Source organism: Polypterus senegalus, chromosome 10 (genome assembly GCF_016835505.1).
Source record: "Polypterus senegalus isolate Bchr_013 chromosome 10, ASM1683550v1, whole genome shotgun sequence".
Classification (NCBI taxonomy): Eukaryota; Metazoa; Chordata; class Cladistia; order Polypteriformes; family Polypteridae; genus Polypterus; species Polypterus senegalus.
Genome location: NC_053163.1, coordinates 13,261,987 through 13,286,973, shown reverse-complemented (window position 1 = coordinate 13,286,973; position 24,987 = coordinate 13,261,987). Strand labels below are relative to the sequence as shown.

At 37.0% G+C, this 24,987-nt stretch overlaps 1 protein-coding gene across 1 annotated transcript; it reads right to left on the bottom strand.

Annotated features, from left to right (window-relative positions):
* Nucleotides 1-2,450: 2,450 nt before the first annotated feature.
* LOC120536388 (natural cytotoxicity triggering receptor 3 ligand 1-like) lies at nt 2,451-11,131 on the bottom strand. The gene is made up of 3 exons (XM_039764711.1): nt 11,075-11,131; nt 7,717-8,058; nt 2,451-2,770 (listed from the first exon to the last, which is right to left on the bottom strand). Exons 1-3 carry the CDS (start codon nt 11,115-11,117, stop codon nt 2,451-2,453), a joined length of 705 nt encoding a protein of 234 aa, XP_039620645.1. The 5' UTR covers nt 11,118-11,131.
* Nucleotides 11,132-24,987: the final 13,856 nt, after the last annotated feature.

Sequence of the window (24,987 nt, the reverse complement as noted above, 5' to 3'; positions counted from 1 at the left end):
AAGGTGGAATAGGTTTTGATGAGCCACCTGTTTAGTGTAATGCACTAAAAATAACACAATTGTTTTTTCTTTCCAAACAAAATTACATCTTTATCTGAATTTAGCCTTAAATCATTCTGAAAAGCAAGAAATAATCCATCTACCCACTTCCAAACTGTATTCTTTATGGTAGGGCTTCAGGTTACGAAAACATATCTTTATTGTTTTAGGCACAAGTGGGAAAGAACCACTGGAGAGAAGAGAAGGGAGTCTAGAGCCTTCTAGAACACTGTTTGTACCCAGGAGGAAATCTGACTCATCACAGAAGCAGAATCAGTAGATAAAGTAGATCCTAAGGTCTAAATGCACACAAGAATGACTAAAAAGGATGAAAAATTAAAACAAAAGAAAACTTCTGACTTGGCAATCACAGTGAGGTATTATGTAGATGTATTGCTGTTGGTATAAAGGAGCCCCAGTGGCATTCCTTGACACACTTCAGCCAAAAAGCATTCAGCACAAGTCCCCAGTGTTAGTGTGTTGGAGAGGGATATCCTGTATATATCATAATGGCACTCAGTGTTGTCTTCTTTTCTCCTTCTCCACTATATCTAGAAGGTCAGGAGTGAGTCCTGTAACTCAGTCTGACTTTTACAATTAGTTTGTTGATTTGGTGGGCCTCTCGAAGGTTGCTGGTTTGAATCCTGTAAACACCAAAGGTGACTCTACTTCTTTGGACACTTGAGCAAGGCCCTTAACCTGCAGTTTCTCCGTCCTGGGCATGACGTTATTCTGCATCGAGCTTGGAGTGCTCCCTGGACTTGCAGGGAAAAACCTTGGGGTTGGTGGCAAAATTGGCAATCCAGCCACCATAAAAAACAAACAATACTCCATTCCATCTGAACTGGTGTGGTGCTGAGGTGTCACCCATTGCATGGCTGCACTCGAGTCCTCATCTGGGATCTTGAATTGGTTTGTCATGTGGTGGTACGGCAATGAGCTGTATCAGTGAGTGCTCCTAACCTCCTCCTTTTAAATTAATGTTACTGGTCAAGCTGGTGAAAAATGATGTGATCAGTTATATTGTGCTTCTAATTTGTAATCAATTTAGACTTTGGTGAGGTCATTAAAGTCTTTTTCTTCTGTTGATGAGTGCCAAAAGCCAATTTTAATCCATTTTGATTTAATCAATAGCAATACACTGTGAAAATGTCCAAGGGGTGAATACTTGCTACGGGCACTGTAATTACTTTTGTTGCTTACAAGATGTCCTAGCAAATCCAGAAGTCAAATGTGAAAAAATGTATGCCTCACTGATCAACCAAGTAACATGTCTGCAGAGTGAACAAGATCACTGGAATCCTCAAAACATAGATAAACAGAGACAAAGATACAAATTTCAGAGACCGTGACCTTTTTAATTTGTTGATTTGATGGGCCTCTCTTGAAGTGATGTTACCAGCCCAGCATGTGAAAAATGGATATGGTCAATTATACTGCATTTTAAATTTGTAATCAATTTAGACTTTGCTGAGGCCATTAAACTCTCTTTTTCCTGTTGATCAGTGCCAAAAGACAATTTGAATCTGTTGTGATTGTAATGTAGAACAATACAGTATGCAAATTTCCAAGGGGTTAATACTTTCTATAGGCACCGTTATTTACTTGTGTTGCTTACAAGGTGCACCAAATGTGGAAAAATTATGTCTCACTGATCAACCAAACAGCATGTCTTCAGAGTGAAGAGGATAAGTGGAATCCTCAAAACATGAATGAATATAGACGATGATACAAATTTCGGAGACAGTGACAAAACAACAATCCTACTTTGTGCAACATGCATGTTGACTCAACTTAAATTTAAAAGTAAAACATTTCACAAAAATATGTTTTCAGCATAACAGATACACAAATTAAAGGGTACAATATAGGAGTTGAAAAATAGTACTTAATCATTAGGAATCAGAATTTGATATAGGAGTGCCACCTAATGTGCATTTTTTGGTGTTCCGTGTTTTCTTCCCACATCACAAAGATGTAAATGTTTGAGCAATTGTTCATCTTAAATTGGTGAGTGAGCCCGATTGTAAACTTTTGCTCCATCCAGAGTTAGTTCTGGCATTTTGTTCAGCACTTCCATGATAGGGTGTGGATTTAGAAGGTTTGATAAGAGATGAATGGAAACCTTGATTCTTCTGAAAATGTATAACTGGTCAGATTAGCTACAAAAAACCAAAAACAATTCTTCGTGCTGACTACTGTCACCTTTGTCAGTTTTCTAAATCTGAGGAATGATGACTATGAATTATAGTCCTTAGCCTTTCTATTTAAATCATAAATGTTAAATGTGTTACTTAAGACTACCTGTCAATTTTTGGCTAATATTTTTGTATTAACCATTCCTGTCAAATATTAGACAGTAAATAAATATTGCTTACACTATTATTAGTATGAAAATTTTTAAACTCTTTTTAAAGCCACTCTAGCTCACCTTCTCGCGTGATGTTCTTCCTCAGTGGCCGTGTCAGTGAGCTGTGGTTCACCACACACCCAATTTCTTCTCCTGGACTCCACAGAGAGGTCTTGACATGCAGAATGGAGCTGATGTTGTAGGTGCCATCCTGAAGGAGTGTGGGAACGTCTGCTAGAATAGAGTGGGTCACTTCATGAAAAGAGTGGTCCCAAGACAGGGTTATATTTGGAGGGTAGAAGCCCACAACACTGCAGGTCAGGAGGAGGATGTTGGGGTTTTCACTTGATGTCTGGTAATGGAGGTTCAGCTTGGGGACAGCTGTGACATGAAAATGAGTGGAAACACATAGATTAGTGAGAATTAAAATTCACAACTCTCAACAGATAAGGTTTGTATTTTACAGGTACACTACTAAATCAAGGAGTGACAAACATTTTGGAGAAAAATACAATTAAAATATTTAAAAACTTAACATTATCTGCATGGTTGTAGCCAGGGGATGTTTGGCCAGGTCCTTTGACCCCCTAAAACTCAAGGTCAGATTAATACTTCAGTGGGTCCAAACTCAAAAGGCCACAAACTTAACTCCTATTCCTCACATCCACCATTATAAAGAGTGCAAATGCCAGTAATTATGTACAGGCATTGAAGCAAGAAAACAAAGAAACTCAAACATTATATCCTGTCAATTCATCTTTCCTTTTCTGTTCATTACAAGGTTGGTGCCCAAATAAATGGCACCATGGTACGGCACTGCATTTTCATGTTGTCTGGTATGTGATTACAGTACAAATTAAGTCCACAGTATTTCCATTTCATAGCAAATATGCTGCAGAGTGACTAAGCAACAAAACCGAGTGCAAGCAGAGCTTTGTAATGCGGAGTACAAGACTGCAGGTTCACAATACAAATGCAAGTGTGTCGATCAAATATGTGGCACTGACACACATGCAGAAACCCAACACTCAATATACAACACTGTGCCACTGGAGATCATAAAATAAAAAAAAATAAATGTTAAAAAAATAGTTCAGCCTTCCACTGCATGCTGCTATGATAATCTGTTAATACTGATCTACCTAAAGTAAAACTGCACCAGGCAAATGAATTATATTGTTTAGTAATAAAACATTTGTTTAACCACTGAACTTACCTTGTGAAGAGGTGAACTTAAACATTACATAAACTGAACTTCAATTGAAGTCCAATCCTCATAATTGCAGTGAACAAAAAAAAGTGAATGACATAACATAAAAGGCAAAGGTAACCCCTTGTAATAATTTCTCCATCCATATAAATATCATTTCAATAATGATGTATATGCCTCCTGCGAACAGTGGTTTTATCACAAAATCATATACTAAAAGATACTTTACATAACAAAGTGAAAATAATACATTGTTGCACAATTTAAGAGAAAATACAAATCCATGTAAATTAAGGGGTAAATGTACTGTGCGTGCAATATATAGTGCAGGGTCCTCTACTCCAGTCCTTGAGGGCCGCAGTGGCTGCAGGTTTTCATTCTAACCCTTTTCTTAATCAGTGACCTGTTTTTGCTGCTAATTAACCTCTTCTGAATGAATTTTAATTGATTTGCTCTAGAAGACTCAGACCCTTAATTGTTTCTTTGTCCTTAATGATCTGCCAAACAATAATGAGATACAAAATGAGCCAACATATGGCCAGCAAACTGGTGTCCATCATACAATATCTGAAAATAAAGAAAGATGAAGGTTTCAGTTTGCTCCGGCGCTCGGTTTCCTCCCTCAGTCTAAAGACATGCAGGTTAGGTGGATTGGCGATTCTAAATTGGCCTTGGTGTGTGCTTGGTATGTGGGTGTGTTTGTGTGTGTCCTGCAGTGGGTTGGCACCCTGCCCGTAATTGGTTCCTGCCTTGCGCCCTGTGTTGGCTGGGATTGGCTCCAGCAGACTCCCGTGACCCTGTGTTCGGATTCAGCGGGTTGGATAATGGGTGGATGGATGAAGCTCTCAGGAATGCTCATCTCCTCAGGTCCCCAAAACATTTTAACTTGGCTCTTAGAAAAAGAAAAATCAACCATTTTGGAAATGTCTGTTGTTGCACAATGAGAGCAGCAACAAGCCATGGAATTAAAGAACGGGTTTAATTAACGACAAGACTTGACACCTAATTAAGCAACTGGTTGGAGTGAAATTGGTTGGAGTTTGAGGCCTTGACTTAGTTGGTCTTGGTTGGCCCCTCACTTCTCATTTCATTTCTGTTTGGGTGCCGTTTAAGGAAAGAAATTAAACAATTCAGAGGAGCGATGAAGAAATTCAAGGAACAAATCTTAAAAATCAAGTCAATTAAAATTCATTCAAAAGAGGTTAATTAGCAGGAAATTCAGGTTACTAATTAAGAAGCCACTGCGGCCGTCAAGGACTGGAGTTGAGGACCCTGATATAATACAACCTTACTCAGTGGCTCATAAAGTCAAATAAATCTGTATTTAGTGTTGGAAGCTTTGGATAATCTAGATATATCATTGTTTGGGCACAGTGGACATGCCATCACAAGGCAAAAGACTTGAAGCAATTAACATTTTAACATATAGATGAGCCTGTCATTTGTTTCTTCTGTTTAAAGTGGCTACTAAATTAAATTTATATACTTTTTCCTCACAGCAACTGTCTAAGAAGTAAAAAGAAAATCACAAGTAAAGCCATTAGGAAAACCGTTGCAGGCCTTTGCTCATAGTTCATGATCCTCCAAAATATCAGTAACGTACTGTCCAAGAAAAATAAGTCTTTTCACAATTAATGACACAATAACACAATTAATCTCCTATATCATAAATGTGAACTACATGACACCTGCTCTGATCATGCCCTACCCATATATATTTTTTTCTTTGAAGAGATTTTTTATTTAGGACTGATTTAACAGGTTTATAATCATGAGGATCAAAGTGAAGTAGTGGTGGGTGCCACCATGGTGTTGCTGTGAATGTCTGTACTTTGAGTAAAACTTGGACTTTCCTTTATTAGGATTTTTTCATTTTTCATATAGAAAGGCTCCTTTGTGAGTAGGGCCCCAGGATGAGCACTAGAGTTGGCCTGATGGTGTTTCTGTCCACTTTCAAATGGTTATTGATTCCAAAACAAAATGTAATAAGCTGCTGTGAATCAGCTCATTTTCCTATCGTTTGTAGCAACCACGCTTTTCAAAATAGGGTGAAAAGAGTGACGGACACAAAGAAAACTTTTCTTGGTCGGCTTGATTTGTCCTACAGCACAAAACAGCGATTCTGCAAATGAAGGCGACAAGGTACTTGGGCTTTCAACTGGACTTTTGTTCTCATTGTTAAATTGCCGTCTAGCCAGCTCCATTTACTTGCAAAGTGTTGTCAGCCATTATCTGACACCTGCTAATATTTTGTTAAGTAACATCAGATAAGATAAAATTCAGTTGTGTGTTCCTCAGAACTCAGAAAATAACCTTGGAATATTAGAGTCAGGTGTATTAAATTAGGCTGGTGATTTTAATTGGAGTATATGGAGTATTTCTTCAGGAAATGCATAATCTAGGGAGGCAAGGCACAGGGTGGGCTGCATAGGTGGTTTTAGACGGGGCCAACAGGGGTCAGTGCCCCTGTAGAATTGGCCTTGGCCCCTGTTATGGCCCCTGTGCTGAAGAGATAAAATTTTAATTAATTACTTACGGCGATGTTCTGTGCCCCTATGAAAAACACTGGCCTCACCCTGACCCCTGGTAAATTTGGTGTGGAACCACCACTGGTGGGCTGTAAGGAAATTCCAACAAGTTTGACAATACAGCATCCCACCTCTGCCCAGTGATTGCTGGGATAGACTCCAGTTTCCCAGCACTGCTACATGAACAAACCAAAGCTGAACAATGCCACTTACTGTTAATAATACCATTTAGGTTTTGTTGCTGCTGATTTACACGTGAACATTTATGGAAGTATTATGTTCTACTTTTCAGTTATTTTACAGAGTTTATGTGTTTGTTTAGTTCAGTTATAGACACTCTAGCTGCATATTGTATTGAAATGAAACCTAATTTGATGCTGGTTTAAGAATTAGGACGAGAAACAAAACTATGCACTAAATATAATATAAAATAAATGTTATTGTTAGTAGGCCTATCTGGTATCTATTTTTTTTTTTTTTACTTTTACTAGAAATCCTTTGGCCAGGGAAATATAGTATAACATATACTGAAAATGAACAAAATAGAAAACTAAAAGTTCAGTGTTTTGGAAGAAAGACCCCACCATCTGCACTACTGTTGTTCTCATATTTCCGATACACATGTTGTCTACTGCATCACCAACCTTAATTCAAGTCACATTCTTTTACTGAATGATCAGGAAGGTGTGATAAGAATGGAGGCATTTATCAAACTTAATTGTGTCATATTTAGAACTGCTGATTCAAATCTCAGGTTTTGTTCCTCAGCCAAGTCCGAGCCTGTGTGGTGTCTACGCATTCTCCCCAGGTTTCCATGACTTTTCCTGCAGATACTCCAGCTTTGATACCAAAGACACGCATGTTAAGTTAATCGGCTCAGTTTGGATGTTTCTCATTGTGAGTGTGTTTTATGCAAGTGATGGTCTCTCCAACAAGGTTTGGTGTCTGTCTCACACTCGGTGCTGCCAGGTTAGAGTGTAATCCCTCATCTATGACATGGATAACTTCACAGTGCTTACTGCAAATGAATGACAGCCACAAAGGCTAGGCTCCAATTCCAAACCACTCATAGTTTGTGTGAAGTCTGCAAGATTTTTTATTTTTATATATGTTTATTTGCTTTTCTCTGGCTACTCAATTTTCCTCTTATATCCATTAAGATATTTTGACTTTGTTAATATTTTGGGCATGTCATATGATGGTCTGGAATATTTAACAGGACTGACAGTGACTGGTTTTCCAAAAGGCTGCATCAAACTCAACAGGATACTATATAAATATTTTTTCTGATATTAATGGGAATGCTATATTGGCTTGGTATTAATGAGTCTAGGAGTGTGCATTAACGTACTCTGTGACAGAATGACACCACTTAATGTAGCAGGATAGCCACCAGCCCATGTGACCCAGAAGGGGTTTATGAAAGGAGTTCAGATTACTAACGTAAGTAAATATAAAGTGGACTAATTGTGCATTTTCGAAAACAATAGGTTATTAAATACATGTGATTTATTTTATTTTTAAAATGTATACATTGATCTGTTAAAGCAGAAGTTAGTTTTTTTCTTCTAAGTTGAGTTGTCCCTTACCTCTCACCTCCACTTGTGAGCTCTTCCATATGAACTCCATTTTATTTGCCACACACATCACAGAACAGTTGAAGTAACCAGAATCTGTAACCTTCAAATCCGTGATGACCAGAGAGCTCGATAGCGACTCAGTGCTGACTGAAAACCGTCCTTTACCCTGAATTTCCCTTTCCGCGTCTTCATTGCTGTTTACATGATTGTGTCTGTGCCGCCAGAAGAACTGGGCATCTTTACAGTCTCTCTCTTTATTTACGTTACAGTTTAATTCAAGTCTCTGTCCGATCAGTCGAGTGGCCGACTGGGGGGTGAGGAAGAGATCGTCAGTTAAACTCAGTAAGACACCTGAAAGAAATGAATGATCAGAAAACAAATGAAGATATATACTTTGAAGTTTGTATTTCTTGTCAGTTTTATTTGCTGTGTTTTCTTAAGCAGTTTTCATAAAGCATATAGTTGGGCAAAGTAATGATACTCTTAGTAAGAAAGCAGTTTTACCACTTGGACATGTGCATTTTGACACATTATGAAATCCTATGGGGTAGAATGTGTCTTAACAGAATCCTGCCTTGTGGCCGATGCAGCCAGGATTTATACTATATACCTATACTATTATACATAATATATATATATATATATATATATATATATATATATATATATACACATACACTGAGTATACATTATACATAAAATATATGTTGTTGTACCTTGCATAACTGAATAACCTCGGTCACTACGTATTTGGATTTAATAATCTTCATGTGGGAAAGGCTGACTCGCATAAATAAGTAGAGCCGAATAATGCAGTCAAGGAGTTAGCTCTTGGACTTCTTATGCTTAATGATCTGAGTGACTCACGGGAGCGATGCTTCGTGTGTCTGCCTTTGCTTCTGGATTCAGTCAAGTGAAAAATGACGGTTGTCCGATTAACTGCGATTTTAGCTTCCTCTCCTTTCTCTTTATCAGATCGCTTTTGGAAGGAAGTCAGTTTCGTAGTTTTTAATAACAGTTTGAAAGTGCCTTTCCACATTTTCATTCTTTGGAATAGCAATGATAAAATGACAGATCAGACAAACACTTCGATTGTGACATTGTGAGAAAAAATCCTCTTTCAATTCTACATCCAGCCCAACAACATTTTTAAATCCCTTCTTTAGTCGATATAAATTGGAAGGCTAACTAGATCACTTAAGATAGTCGGAGTTTTGCAGTAGCTCGCGTATTTGATCGGATGACCAGTGTGTTAGAAGAAAAGAGATCTTAGACTGGCCGCCCTGAATGTCAATCAAGTTGCAAATACCATAGGGAGAATATATGATAGACCAGTTGTTCCCAAACTCGATCCTAAGGACCCACTGTGGCTGCAGGTTTTTTCCAACCCACTTCCGTTTTCATTGGACTCTTAGCCTAATTAAGTGACTCATTATTTACCAGTTTCTGTGTTTTGGAGTCAATGTAGAAATTAAAAACTAAGTTTGGTAGATTTTTCTTAAAATGCAATAAGCATATGTAGTTTTTTAAAGTCGTTAACAGTATTTGCAACCTAATTTTCATTCTGCTTTTCCTGGTGTTCTGATAATTTAATTGATTTAATAAATTAGCGGGTCTGACACTGAAGTTGTTGCTGCTTTCATCATCCTGGATGTCTGCTGTGCTGGCTGTTAATTGTCACTATTAGGGTTAAATGAAGGGACCAAACTACACAGGAAAAGGGGAAAATAATAGAAAAAGAACCAAAGAGAGTTAAGCATTTATAGTTTTGCAAAAAATAGAAATATTCCTAAATGTCTTATACATGTGAAATCCATACTGTTGTGTTTTTCTGAATGCAGAATAAGTGAAGAGTAAAAAGACCAGCTTATTAAATCATATGTTATCGATTATTATCACCGATTGTGAATCTGGTTGGAACAAAACCTGCAGCCACAGTGGGTCCCCAGGACCGAGTTTGGGAACCACTGTGATAGACTAACATTTAAAAAAAAAAAACTGAATGCAATGCGATCTACCTGCACTACCTTTCCGATCTACCGGTCGATTGCGATCGACATCTTGGGCACCCTGCTATATACCAACATTCTGAAAGAGAACTAAGCGAGAGGATAGGCAAGGATATATATAGGTAGATAAAATGATCAAATTCATAAGCCAGGGACGCGGGGATGGAGCCAGTCCTTGACAGAAAAGTATGAAATTGCAGGCATGATGTTGAAGATGCTCTGTGGCCCTTTTATCCTCTTAAAATCTGACTAAGCCGTTACTGCCGTGTACCTTGTTAAAGTCAATTTTGAAAGTTTTGTCCGTGAGATTAAAGTGATGGGGTTCACTTTAATTAGTGTAAAATAAAAAAGAGAATAGAAAGGGTAATTAATTTTGTCTTGATTTAATTATCGTGGCCATCATAGTGATTTTCTGCAATGCACAGTTGGCAAAGAGCGATGGAAGAAGACAATGTAGATCTTCTCACATAAGTAATTCATTTTAACAGAATTCTTGTGTTCTCCAGAAACACAGCAGAAGACAACCCCTCTTGTTAATATATTACACTGCAAGCTACTTGCTTTACTTAACACATAAAGTTTGATTAACAAACCCACGCATGTCGTGTTACACAAGTCCGATGAGCCTTTTTCCATTAAAAGTTATGAATTCACTATGAGAAAACACCATCTGCTTAAAGAAAAAATTAGATCTACTGTTCCGCGATTGATGGAAGAAAGAGATTCCGTGTTTAACATGTTGTAAATATTTAATCAAACATCACGTTTCTCTTCGACTTTCATCTTCTACATTACACAATATTCACACTCTTATCAGTAAGTGGTTTAAGTACTGAACACAAAATCTTTATTTATGCATTCAGCTTTTTTCTTAAAATTCAGTTTATTTTATTCGGTCCAGTTCAAAATCATCAAATACTACATAAACATAAAGGGTTTTCAAAGGATTATAAAATCCTAATTCGAGCTGAGAAACCTGAGGCTTTTTTTTAAATTAAAAATACATTATCTTTGAAGTAGTTTTCTTTTTGTTCAGAATAAGTGAATGCTATATATTGGTCCTTTGAATGTATTTCAGTGCTGCGTTTAAAAAATTTAAATAACTGAAAATAATAAATGAATGAATAAATAAATATGCAGACGAGTCTGTGTTTATTGTGCATATCTCCAGCACATTCAAATACATTTATCCAAATAATAAGAATTAAAAACACATTTTGTGAAATTATTTTCAGTTTTTAAGAGCTATATTTCGCCATATGTCATAAACGAGAATATCGTAATGAACGTTAACCAACTGATCATTGCTCTATTGTAAGATTTTGCCTATAGACATTTCTAAATTTTAAGTTACTCACCAGTCAGATATGCGGTCATCAGTCCAGTTTTCATCCACGACATTCTCTACAGTTCAGCTCATCTCGTGTCTACAGAGCTAACACCTCACACTAAACTCTGCCATTTCCTCTTCCTTCTGGTTAACTTAAAGATTTCGCTCCACTTCAGCATCACCAATAACCTGCAACGCACAATAAATAGCTGAACAAATGACAAACAAAATGCACTCTACCAATAAAATGATCTCTAATGAAGCGCGTTTTAGAATGGATGGTTTACCATTTTTGAGGAGCGGAGAATACAAAACACTGTCGGCAGCATTTGACGCTTTAAGTCTTTAACAAACCAATAGCTGGATACCCGTTAACAAAGAACGAACAACCAGATAATTTGTTCAACAATTTGTCGGAGAAAACGCATGTGCACATCTGTCTGTTAAGTAGTGTCTTTTACTGCCTGTCTGTCTAATTAAATCTTGTAACCAAAATGTTTCATGTTTAGGCTATATTTGTGCAGATAATACACTTTGTATTAAAATATTTGCATAATAAGCTTGAATGCACTTTACAAACGCGCACTGCACGGGACTACCAGTATTGGCCAAATATCGTTAATTTACACTAAAAATAAATATGAAACATGGAACTGTATGTTAGAAAAAGCTAACCACAATTTCTAACCAAGGTTGTGTGTGTTGATTGTTCGAACATTAACCATAAACCTACTTGATTTAAATTATTTCAGTAATGATTTATTTTCTCTCTTTTAATTTGACTGTTTTATTTTTATTTCTTACTCAGGTGAACTGTGTGTGTGTGTGTTTGTGTGTGCGTGCGCAGACCCATTGAGCAATGGTCACTTTGGCGTTTGTGACGTAAAGAATGAGGAAGTACGAGTATTAGTGACCCAACACGACGAAACGTAAAGGCGACAGTCACCTTCAAAGGTAGGGATATAAAAGCTGACAGGAGGAGCGCAAGACACCTCGAAATGAGAGTCTAAGCAGCAAACTTGTAATCAAGTGCGGAGCATCAGTTAAGAAAGATTCAGACACACCAGGATACTGAAGGAAGGTGCTGAAGGTGCATGTTTAGCAAGACATCTCAAATATTTTTCATTTATTTTATTACCAGACTTGCAGGTAATGTGGCTGGTAATTAAATATTTCAGCATAGTGATATATAATACGTATTCAATTAATTGACCATTAAAGTTTTGGGGCACAGCAACTTTGGATGAGCAACAAAAGATGAATGAAAAATTAAGGGCACATAGTTATGTACACTCAAAGCTTTCCTTGTATAAAAATAAATCAAAACAAAAAGGTAACAACCTGTCACAAGCAATCACGTGTACGTATTCAATATCTTTGTACCTTTGTGGTAGGTGATGTACCTTTTGGAGCTGGACCAACTTGCCCCGTTTAGAAATGGAGCAGATGGTCATTATTGGAATCTGCTGTTTGTTGCTTTTGCATTTATTTACTTAATTGTTTGTACATTTGCAATTTAGGCTTGTCCCAGTTAAAACCATGCAACACAAGACGGAGAAGCAATTCAAAAGTCTAATATTTGTCATGTTAATGGTAACCACATTAATTGGTTTGGTGGTGGGGATTTGAATACATTGTTCTCAAGGAATTAAACTGCATTTTGATTTGCACTCACTGATGAACAGTTCTACACTGTATTTGGAAAGGGGTCAAGTAAGCCTATATACGTGTGTTCCATTTTGTGGAAAAGACTCCAACTTCCATTTCAAAGAAATGCAGAATCCTATTACCTGTTAGGTTGTTTTCTTGATGGAGGATAGGAAGAAACATCAAAACCAGCTACATACTTGTTGCCCGTAACCTCTTACCTTGTCTCACTGTTATTGTATCAATCTTAACACCTTGTATGGCAGGCTGTTTGCTGACGAGGTTTGTCTTTACTGTTAAAACTTTTACTTCAACCCAGTGTACTACTGATGGAGGGCTTTACCAAAGCGTCCCCTCATGCCTTATTTTATAGAGCAACTTTGATTTCAAATCCTGGGGTGGCATTAATGCTATGTGACCTACAGTAGCTATTGTTTAGAGTCAAATAAATTAAAGAAAGTTTTCAAAAATGCTCTTTCCAACTGTGATAACCTTTTATTTCACCTTTTCTGAGATTTTTTTCTTTTGCATACATAATAGTTTATGTTTTAAATATGGAGCAGCGATATTTTCAGGAACTTAAAAATCCAGTATAACATGCAAATCAACATACAACATTAAAATTTAAACAAATACTCAGAATATTTAAACTTTGCATTTCTAATGAAAAATTGCCAAAAGATAATGAAAAAACTTTATTCAGTCCTAGATCTTCAACATACAGTATATATTTAGTAGATCATAGATATTTAGGACACACATTACCCACATTATATATTTATAAAATCAGGTATATTTCATGTCGGATATTTCCTTATACAATTTATCTCAGTTATAGTGCCACCTGTTAATCTGGTGTATACAAAGTACTACTTTGCAAACTACATAAGTGCTTTTCTGTATACAATATTTAAAGTTTTATATCAAAGGATAATATTATTGGCAGGCAGAGTGTTTGTTGTAGTGTTCAAGTCTTTGAACTTTGTACTTCATACCCTGAGGTTGTGGATTCACATCCTGCCACTGACACTGTGTGACCGTTAAAAGTCGCTTCACCTGCCTGTGCTACAACTACAAAAAGAAAAGAAATGTAGCCAGTTGTACCTCAAATGTAATGGAACTCACCCTGTGATGGACTGGTGCCCTGTCCATAAATACCTTTATGGAAATAACATACTAAATAACAGCTAATACGGGTTTAAGAGAAGAAGATCCTGCCAAACACATCTTTTTCTTTTATTTTTTAACAGACAACTGCAATAGTTGATAAAACCAAAGCACATGACATAATTTACTTAGTCTATTAAAGAAAGCCATTGATACAGAGCCATTGCAAAGATTAATTCTAAAGCCAGATGTGCTGTGGGCATCACAGTAGGCTACAAAACTGGCTCTTGTGTTGGTTACCTAGCTGGAGATAAAGAGTGCAAAAAGAAGAGAATGGAGTGAGGTCATCACTGCAGTGTCTCGGGGTCTGCCCTTGGATCATTAACTTTCTGATTTATGTAAATGACGTTGATTCTGGTATAGTTAGTAAACTCATAAAATTTACAGATGATACTAAAATAGGAGCAATGATAGACACTGAGGAGACAGCAAAAAAAAACAAAGACTTGGACAAGCTTCAGAACTGGGCCAATGCTTGGAAAACACAAATCAGTGAATTAAAGGAGCACACGATGATTTATAAGCCTGTTTAGTGTCCGCATGGTGTTTGCACATTGCTCCATGTTCGTTTATATAATCTCAGTTTACTCCATATTTTTATAACTGTACAAAAGTGTACATGTAAATTAAAGGTGAATTGGTGACTCAGATTGGTACACTATGAATTGCACATGTGCATGTTATTTTTTGCTTTGCACCAATGCTGCTGCCGCCTATGTTTGTTTTTTTTCTGGGTTTCCTGTCCACATCTCAACATTTGAGTAACTATTGATCATTTTTGGCGAGTGTGTTCTGTGACGGAAAGGTGCACCATTCATGAATAACTTTCACAATTTGTTGAGTACTTCAATGCATTTTAAACTGGATTTAACATGTTTTATAAGAAATGAATGGAAGGGTGGCATGGTGGTGCAGTGGTAGGGCTGCTGCCTTGCAGCTAGGAGACCTGGGTTTGCTTCCCAGGTGCTCCCTGCGTGGAGTTTGCATGTTCTCCCGTGTCTGCGTGGGTTTCCTCCCACAGTCCAAAGACATGCAGGTTAGGTGCATTAGCGATCCTAAATTGTCCCTAATGTGTGCTTGGTGTGTGTGTGTGTGTGCCCTGCGGTGGGCTGGCGCCCTGCCTGGAGTTTGTTCCTGCCTTGCGCCCTGTGCTGGCTAGGATTGGCTCCAGCAGACCCCGTGACCCTGTGTTAGGATATAACGGGATGGATGAATGGAAGGCTGGAATTTCAGAAAATGTTTCAATGATCAGATCAGGCTAAACGCTGGCTACTGATGTCTTAAAATATGAACCACTGATAAACTGTTTTATTTCTATATCAATTTGTTTTAAATAATTTTAGAAATTATTTGTTTCTTTTCTATTTGTTAATTGTGTGTGTGTGTATTTAAATAATGATTACATTTCTGTGGGAAGAGCAATATTGCACTAGCAATAAAATAAACAAAATGAAAGAATGAATAAATGAATTGCCTGCATTAATTATTTATGCTTAAGACTTTACTTGTATAAGAATAAGTCAAGACAAAAAGTGAATAACCTGTCGCAATCAGTGCCATTTCTGTATTCACTCCTGCAATATCCTTGGGTCATGTTTGACCCAATTTTGGTTTGAAATCAGTACAATCACTGTAAACATCACCTGTTTAGAATGAAACATTGCAGAATTTTCTACATTTCTGCCATTTAACTAACAATAATAACATCACATAATTTGTACAGCTTTTTTAAAAAATACCATACCTTGTCTTCCAGGTCAGTTTTGACCCACCATTGATTTTAATGAATATTCCACTCCATTTAGGCCATTTTGTTTGCTCAAAACCCATAAAAACATCCTAAATATCACCTTTTCAGCTCAGAAAGATAAATAATTTTAGGAAAGTGCTATAATATCATAAATCAAATTAATTTTGATGTTACACTCCATTCAGAGTACTTTGATTGTTCACAGTTAATATTAACACAATCTAAAGTTCATCTCTTCTATACTATTTAAAAAATAACAACTAGGTTCTTATTACAAGTAAAACTGCCAAGTGTGACAGATGCTGTGAGGCTGTTTCTGATTAAGGGTCTGGACTACTTGGCCCTGCAGTATTCTCTATACCCGTGTGTGTGTGTGTCTGTATGCTCATGTACAACCTGAACTTTTCACTTCTGAGATAGAGTTTAATGCTCACTGACCTTATTAAAATAAGTCAACCTCTTTGTTTCTAAACCATTCAATACACACCAGAAAAGAGGTCTAAAAGTCCTGTATCATTTGTTACTTTTAGGTAGCCATAAAATAAAATAAAATAACAATAATAAACAACCAGCAAGAAGATCAATATTAGGAATACATTGTTTATGAGACATTGTCCTGCATCTTGATTTTCACTCACTGTTAAAGAGGACCATACAAATTTCAAAGTCACCAAAAAGACGATGTGTTTTCCTTTTATTTCATGGAAAAGAAGGTAGAAAAACAAAGCTCTTATTTCACAGAAGGTCAGAATCTAGCTGAGAAACAACAGACATGTCCGTATTAAAAGGTTTTTAGTTGTTTGCTGGCCATGTGCTGCACTGCAAATACCTGGACACACAAAATTTAGCACCACTGCTTAATATGCAATGTGTACAGTCTGTACTTTATTGTTGCTTGTCCTTTTTCACCTCAGAGTCACTCGGTCAAACTTTCAATTTAGACAGTTCATAGCCAAGAGATTTCCTGAGTAGCATGTGGTTGTGAGGCTCTCACTTTACTTAGTGTTTAAATACATATGGTTTTATTTTGTCAGATAATATCACAAGGATCTGAAGCGAATCAAAACAGACCAAATTCTGACCCTAATATTTGTTATGTCTCATTAACTAGAGATACATCTAACTGGGTGAAATTTTCTCAATCTTCCATCATCCTGTCTTCATGATCATATGCCCACTGTAGTCTAATGTTGCTGATCTCAAATGGCAGGAGTGGATACTGGGGTGGTTCTCTGTTGCTGTGTATCCAATTCACTTTAAAGTCATAACTCATTAACAGAAAATTGTCAGGACAGGCCAAGGACTGTTGTGACCATGAACTGGATGTAGAAGGTTTGAGAACAACATGTTATGAACTGAAGTACAACCTGCTGTAATATACACATACATGCATGCATACACACACATACACACACACACACACACATTATATATATATATATATATATATATATATATATATATATATATATATATATATATATATATATATATATATATATATATATATATATATATATATATATATATATATATATATGATGAGGGTAAAAGGAATTGCAAGTATACCAGTTTATGAAGGTTTTAGAAGTAGTAAAGATGTCACCAGTGTTTATCTGGGGTCTTTTTATGTGGACCATCCATCAGTAAACTACAACTCCTTGCCAAAGCTGAGTTACTGAATTTCTTTTTGTTTTTGAAAAATCTTTATTGTTAAAGTCAAAACGACGGCAGCCTTGATTTGGTTGTGGCACAATAGTGCCATATACTCAACAGAACAAGACAAAGTTAAACACAATAGTTCATAGTGAGGCTTTAATCTTAACTGCGGGTGGCATTAGGGCAGGCAGGCTGCAATGTGACATACAATAGCCACTGTTTAGACTCAAATAAATTAATGAAGAAAAAGGTTTAAAAACTACTATGACTTTTCTTTGAACTTTTTTTTTCTTTCTTGTAAATGTTATAGTTATCAGTATAATGGCACAGGCTGAAACCAATCCATAATCAGAATGTAATAACAGTTTTGTTGAAGCATTCCAATGTCAGGATATGTTCCACAAATTAAGCAGTAATGATTTCAAGGGCCTAAACAAAGATAAATAAAAATGAATAAATAAATCAACATTCAGAAAACAAAGACAATAAACTGCACAATAATGACCAATTTTGCCACAATATCTTTACAGGTTCATAAGCATAGGAGGATTTTAAGGGTTGTTGGAAACCTTTGCACTGTGTTAATAAAATAAATCCTAAATACAGGAGGCTTTTTTTGCCTCCTTCAAAAACCACAGTTAAAGGAATAGTCTACCAAAAATGAAAGTACATAGTGAACATTAACTTGAATTGGACCAAATGGTGACCAATTCTGGATAATGGAGGTTTTCCATTTTTACCATGATAAATAGCAAAAAAAATCCTGTAATTGTATCACATAATCCAAATGTCTGTGTTCATTCGCATGTTCAAAATATTAAAATGTGTGAATGTTTGCTAAAATATTAAGTTACTTCCAGAGAACTCCGCACTGAAGATCAATAAGAAAGACATCTTTCCCATAATATTGTGAATCTGAATTGAAGACAAGATTCTTGAGCAATGAATGAGGGCAGAGGTGGTGTGTGAGAGGCAGCAGAGTCACCCGTGTGTGCTTCTGTCTTTGTAAATCTCTAACACATTTCCCATACACTGTTATAAAATATTGAATCAACAAAAAATGGCAGCTGTCATTTGGATGAAGTAAATTAAAAATTAAAGATGTACCAACTTCAAAACAGCAAACCCTGCAGAAGCCCTACTTAAAATTCAGGGCCCTGGAAGTATTGTGCCATTGGGCAGCTTTTGAGGGTACATAGGTTGCTGGGAAGAAGAACCATTAAGCAGGCTCTTTAAAATGGAGTCAAAAAGATGCTGAGGGTATTGCGATCATGTCCCTGAATTTGTTTCTACTCATCATAAACGCACTTAGATTGCGACTACAACCTACGTGTAATTACAGTTGCTATATTGGTGTATATGCTGTCCTGTGCCTGCTTGTCTGTATGATTTCATCTTGGTTGGGTTGTCTTCATCTCTGGAGCGTTCCCAAGCATTCCAGATCTTAACGCTACAACCTGAATCAGGTTGGGCAAAAATTAAGTTTAATTCACATGGTTTTTCATGCCACACACTGTTGTTACTTGCTGTGTCCACTGTTGTGTTGGACTTTTACTGTGAGTGTTTACTAAGTAGTGTTTTTAGTTCGTTCAGTTTTGTGTATTTAAATAATTATCGCTTGCAGAAAATCCGGAGGGCTTTAGTGTATACATTTTAGTTTAATATTGGTTTTTCACTTCATTATTTGATAAATAAATACTTTGTTATTGATCGATTCATTACACCGCTAATCAGTGTCTCTATGACGGTGAAACATAAGAACCGTCTCCTGAGGTCGAGTATTGCAGTTGGATGTTGTAAATTTGCTCATGTTCCCAATCCCAATATGACTTTTCTACTTTTTTTTCTGTTGCATTTCAGTTTTTATGCCACATCCACAATGACATGTAGATATATAAAAAATAATCAAAATATCTGCATTCTAATGAAAAGTTGCCAACAAACAATGAAACCATATTTTCAAACTACTAGATTCTAACCACATCAACTTTAAATATTTAAGACTCACACTTCCCACATTTTCATAGTTTACGTCACCTCAGTGCAGAGGCAATTCTGTAGGCCAGAAACAGAAAATGAAAAACTTCATTATGAGAGTTTAATGCTTAAAGTCCAAAACTTATGTTAAATGAATTACAATTGAGCAGATGTCGACATTTTTGCCAGTATATTTTACATCATATTACTGCCTTCTACTGTTTATTACAAAATACATTTTTGATACAATTTTCATAAAACCCAATGGGTGCCAATAAAATCCTCAGAGAATTTACCTTTATGAACCTCAGCAATTTAGCAAATGAAATTTATAGAAATCATGATGTTTGGGTAGCCTTTTTCTATTTTCTTTTTTAAACTGTGCTCAAGGAGACTTTCTATGAACTGGCACACTGTATCTGTTTGTCTGCAGAGCTCTTTTGTCGTTCTCCCAACCATATTTGTAGGCTTAGGTGTGATTTTGAAATCATACAATTTGAAATTCCTATGTTTGCCAAAGTTTTGCTTAGTAGTGCCAAATGAATAAACATGTGTATAAGAACACTTCACAACATATTTTATTATTACGTTAATATCTGCTCATATACAGTACAGGCCACAAGTTTGGACACACCTCCTCATTCAATGTGTTTTCTTTCTTTTCATGACCATTTCCAGCACTCCATCACTCTCCTTCTTGGTCAAATAGCCCTTACACAGCCTGGAGGTGTGTTTGGGGTCATTGTCCTGTTGAAAAATAAATGATCGTCCAACTAACCTGACTTCTGCACAACACAACTGCTGGTCCCAACCCCATTGATAAAGCAAGAAATTCCACTAAATAACCCTGATAAGGCACACCTGTGAAGTGAAAACCATTTCAGGTGACTACCTGTTGAAACTCATCGAGAGAATGCCAAGAGTGTGCAAAGCAGTAATCAGAGCAAAGGGTGGCTATTTTGAAGAAACTAGAATATAAAACATGTTTTCAGTTATTTCACCATTTTTTGTTAAGTACATAACTCCACACGTGTTCATTCATAGTTTTGATGCCTTCAGTCATGAAAATAAAGAGAACACATTGAATGAGGAGGTGTGTCCAAACTTTGGCCTGTACTGTATATGTTATCATCCTAAATACAAAGCAGAGGCTGGAGCTGGTAAGCTTGAAGTAGGTATCTAATTTAATTAAAGGTACAATGTCACTCAGTCGTTCTCCAACCTGCTGTATCCTAACTACAGGGTCACGGGGTCTGCTGGAGCCAATCCCAGCCAACACAGGGTGCAAGGCAGGAAACAAACCCTGGGCGGGCGAGGTACAATGTCCGTCTACCTAAAACAGAGGTGCTGTGGTGAGGATGGAGACAAGTGCTCAGATGTTGTGGTTAGCATTTCCCTTTCAGACTTACCCATGTGACTCACCTCTTTCATGAAGAGCCTTCCAAGTTTTGACCAACAAACAAGTGCAAATAAGGAAAGGAACTGTGATAGGAAATAGCAGGTACCAGTGCCAGTTTCTTGTCCCTAAAATTTTGAAGAGAATAAATCAATTAGCTTGTCTAACTGTTACTTAACCACAAGATGATAGTTTCACTATTATATTTTGAACTGTAGTGCAGTGGTTAGCACTACTATGGGATTTATCCAACTTCCTGGATTTGAATCCTGAGCCATGTGGTGTATATATGAAGTCTGCATGCTCTCAGTGTCTGTTTGGATTTTTACTTTGAGTACTCCAGTTTACTTCCATATCCTTAAAGATGTGCATGTCAAGTTGATTTGCAGTGCAAAACTGTCCCAGTGTGAGTGTGGATATGAGCCTGAATGAGCACTGATATGGATTGGTTCTCGGTCCAAGTTTGGGCCCTGCTTTGTACCTGATGCTACCATAACAGGTTTGAGAATGTTATTTTGTAACTATTATGGTTACTTTTCCAGAGATTTGATAATGACAAGTAATGAATTAATTGGAATGTCTGATATTAAATACGACCTGTATATTATTAAGATGTCCTAATAGTCTTAATATTTTATGGTAGTATTTAATCAGATTATTTTAAGATTGTAAGTTTTTAAAACAGAATAACAGAAGCTTGTTTCATCTGATTATGACTGGAGTTTACTTCTGAGGTTGTCAGAATAGGCTTACAATGGGGCTCGCACTTGATGACCTGACTGATGTCCACCCAACATTGTGGCGTTGTGACAGTAGACAGGCAGACAAGAAACAACACACCTTCAGTTTGACTAAGTGATAGCACCCTTGTAGGCAGACCTGTGTGCGGTTATGCTGGGTTGCCTTGCTGTTTTCTATGATGCTTGTATAAGGAGGAATACGTTTTGATGAGCCACCTGATTACTGTAATGCACGTCATATTTGAAAATAACAGGATTTTGTTTTCTTTCAATTAAAAATTACATTTTTAATTTAACCGGGAGGCACGGTGGTGCAGTGGGTAGCACTGCTGCCTTGTAGTTAGGAGAACCGGGTTCACTTCCTGGGTCCTCCCTCCATGGAGTTTCCTCCGGTACTCGGTTTCCTCCCACAGTCCAAAGACATGCAGGTTAGGTGCGTTGGCAATTCTAAATTGTTTTTAGTGTGTGTGTGTGTGCCCTGCGGTGGGCTGGCGCCCTGCCCGGGGTTTGTTTCCTGCCTAGCGCCATGTGTTAGCTTCGATTGGCTCCAGCAAATCCCCGTGACCCTGTACTTAGGATATAGCGAGTTGGATAATGGATGGATGGATAATTTAACCTGAAGTCATTCTAAGCAAAAGAGATAATCCATCAACCCATTTCCAAACTATTTTCTTCATGGTAAGACTTCAGGTTACCAGAACATATCTTTGTTGCTTTAGGCACAAGTCAGACAGATCTACTGATGAGGAATGAATATAGAGCTTTCTGGAACTTTATTTTCCCAAGTTGTGAGTATGGCTTGTTAAAGAAGCTTAATAAGTAGACAGATCCTATGGTCTGAACGCACACAAGAATGATTAGAAATGACGAAAACTTATAACAAAAGAAAACTTCTGACGTTGCAGTGAATCATTATGCAGGTGTATTGCTGTTGGTCATAATGGTGCTCAGTGTTGTCTTCCTTCTCTCCTCCCTACTTAGTCCAGAGGGTCTCGTAACTGAGCCAACCCTTTTAATTTGTTGATTTGATGGGTCTCTCTTGAAGTGATGCCACTGGCCCATCAGGTGAAAAAATATTTGGTAAATTATATTACATTTTAAATTTGTAATCAATGTAGACTTTGCTGAGGTCATGAAAGTCTTTATTTATTATTCCCGGTTGATGAGTGCCAAAAGCTAATTTGAATCCATTGTTATTTAATGAATAGCAACACTGTACCTTGAAAATGTCCAAGGGGTGAGTACTTTCTATGGGCACTGTAATTACTTTTGTTGCTTAAAAGATGTCCTATTAAATTCAGACACTAAATGTGAAGAAATGTTTGCCTCACTGATCAATCAAACATGTCTGCAGAGTGAAGTGAATAACTGGAATCCTCAAAACATGAATGAAAATAGATGAAGCGCAAATATGATATAGGAGCGTCATCATAGAAATAAAATTGTCATCAATGAGATCTGTGATGCGTTAAAACAAAGATATGTGTTCATTTAAGCCATATGTCAGCATTAAGGAGCATCAAAATAACACTAAAGAGTTAATAATACAGTGTAAAAGCTGCATGAGCTCACTATGATTATAAGCCTGCTTAGTGTCTGCATTTGATTTCTTTAATTTTTTTCCTCCTGTTGTTTTATATTATCTCAGTTTATTGCATATTTTTCTTTCCAAAAGTGTGTTTGTAAGCTAAGGTTAAACTGGTGACTCAGACTGGCACACTGAATTTGCGTATGCACATGTTATTTTTCATTGCACCAATTCTGTTGGCCATGTTAATTTTTTGTGTTCTGTGTTTTCTTCTCACATCTCAAAGATGTATAGGTTTGAGCAATTGTTCATCCTTAAGTGGAGAGTGAGCCCAATGGTGGACTTTTGAGTTACAGCTGGCGTTTTGTTCACCATTTCCATATTAAGGTCTGGATGTAGAAGGTTTGGTAAGAGATGAATGGAAACGCTGATTTTTAAAAATTTTATTTATTTATGTATGTATTTAGTTAGTTAGTTAGTTATTCTGAAAATGTATAAATGGTCATCTTTGTTTTCTTCATCTGAAGGATGATGACTAGCAATGATAGTTATTAGTCTTTCTAGACAAATAATACATGTTGCATATGTCACTGAAGACTGCCTTTCAGATTTTTGCTATGATTTTTGTATTAACCATTCATGTAAAATTTGACATAGTAAATAAACATCACTTACACTGTTAGTTTGAAATAATTTTTAAAGCCACTCACTGACACCTTCTTGTGTGATGTTCTTCCTCAGTGGCCGTGTCAGTGAGCTGTGGTTCACCACACACCCAATTTCTTCTCCTGGACTCCACAGAGAGGTCTTGACATGCAGAATAGAGCTGATGTTGTAGGTGCCATCCTGACGGAGTGTGGGATTGTCTGGCAGAATAGAGTGGGTCACTTCATGAAGAGAGTAGTCCCAAGACAGGGTTATATTTGGAGGGTAGAAGCCCACAGCACTACAGATCAAGTGGAGGATGTTGGGGGTTTTCACTTGATGTCTGGTAATGGAGGTTCAGCTTGGGTACAGCTGTGACATGACAATGAGTGGACACACATAGATTAGTGAGAATTAAAATTCACAACTCTTAACAGATAAGGTTTGTGTTTTATAGGTACACTACTAAATCAAGGATTGACAAACATTTCAGAGAAAAATACAATTAAAATATTAGAAGACTCTGCATGGCTGTAGCCAAGGGAACTTCGGACAGGACCTTTGACCCCCGCCACCCCACAAATTTAAGGCCAGATTAATACATCAGAGGTTCCAAAACTTAAAAGACTCCAAGCTTAACCTCCACTCCTCACTTCCACCATTATAAACACGGTATATGTCAAAAATTAAGTACAAGCATTGAAGTAGTATAATTAAAAATACCAACTTTATATCGAGTCAATTTAACTTTCCTTTTCTGATCATTACAGGGTTAGGTCCCAAATAAATTTAGCAGAGAGGCACTGCATTTTCATAGGATCTGAAATGGATTACAGTACAAATTAAGCCCACAGTATTTTAATTTCACAACAAATATGCCACAGAGTGCCTAAGTAACAAAGACGAGTGCAAGCAGAGCTTTGTATTGTCATCGTGACTGAACCTGCACTGTTGTACTCCGCATTACAAAGGCCAGTGTGTCGATCAAATATGTGGCACTGACACACATGCAGAAACCCTGCTCTGATCATGCCTTACCCACTTGTATTTTATCTTTTAAAAGTTTTTAGGACTAATTGGACATGTTTATAGTCATTAGGATTTAAGTGGAGTAGTGGTGGGTGCTTTCATGAATGTCTGCTTTCAGTTAAACTGGATTTTTCCTTTATTAGGCAGTTTTTTCCCCTTTCATATGCAAAAGCACCATTGTGAGTACGGCCCCAGGGTGAACTCCAGAGTCGCCCTGATGATGTATCTGGACATGTTCAAAAAAATGTAATAAGCTTCTGTGAATCAGCTTGTTTTACCTAGATCAGGGTCCTCAATCACAGTCCTAGAGGGCCACATTGCTTTGGGTTTTGTTTTAACCCAGTTGCTTAATTAGAAAGCAATTCTTGGCAATAATTTAATTTCATGGCTTGTCAGTGCTTTA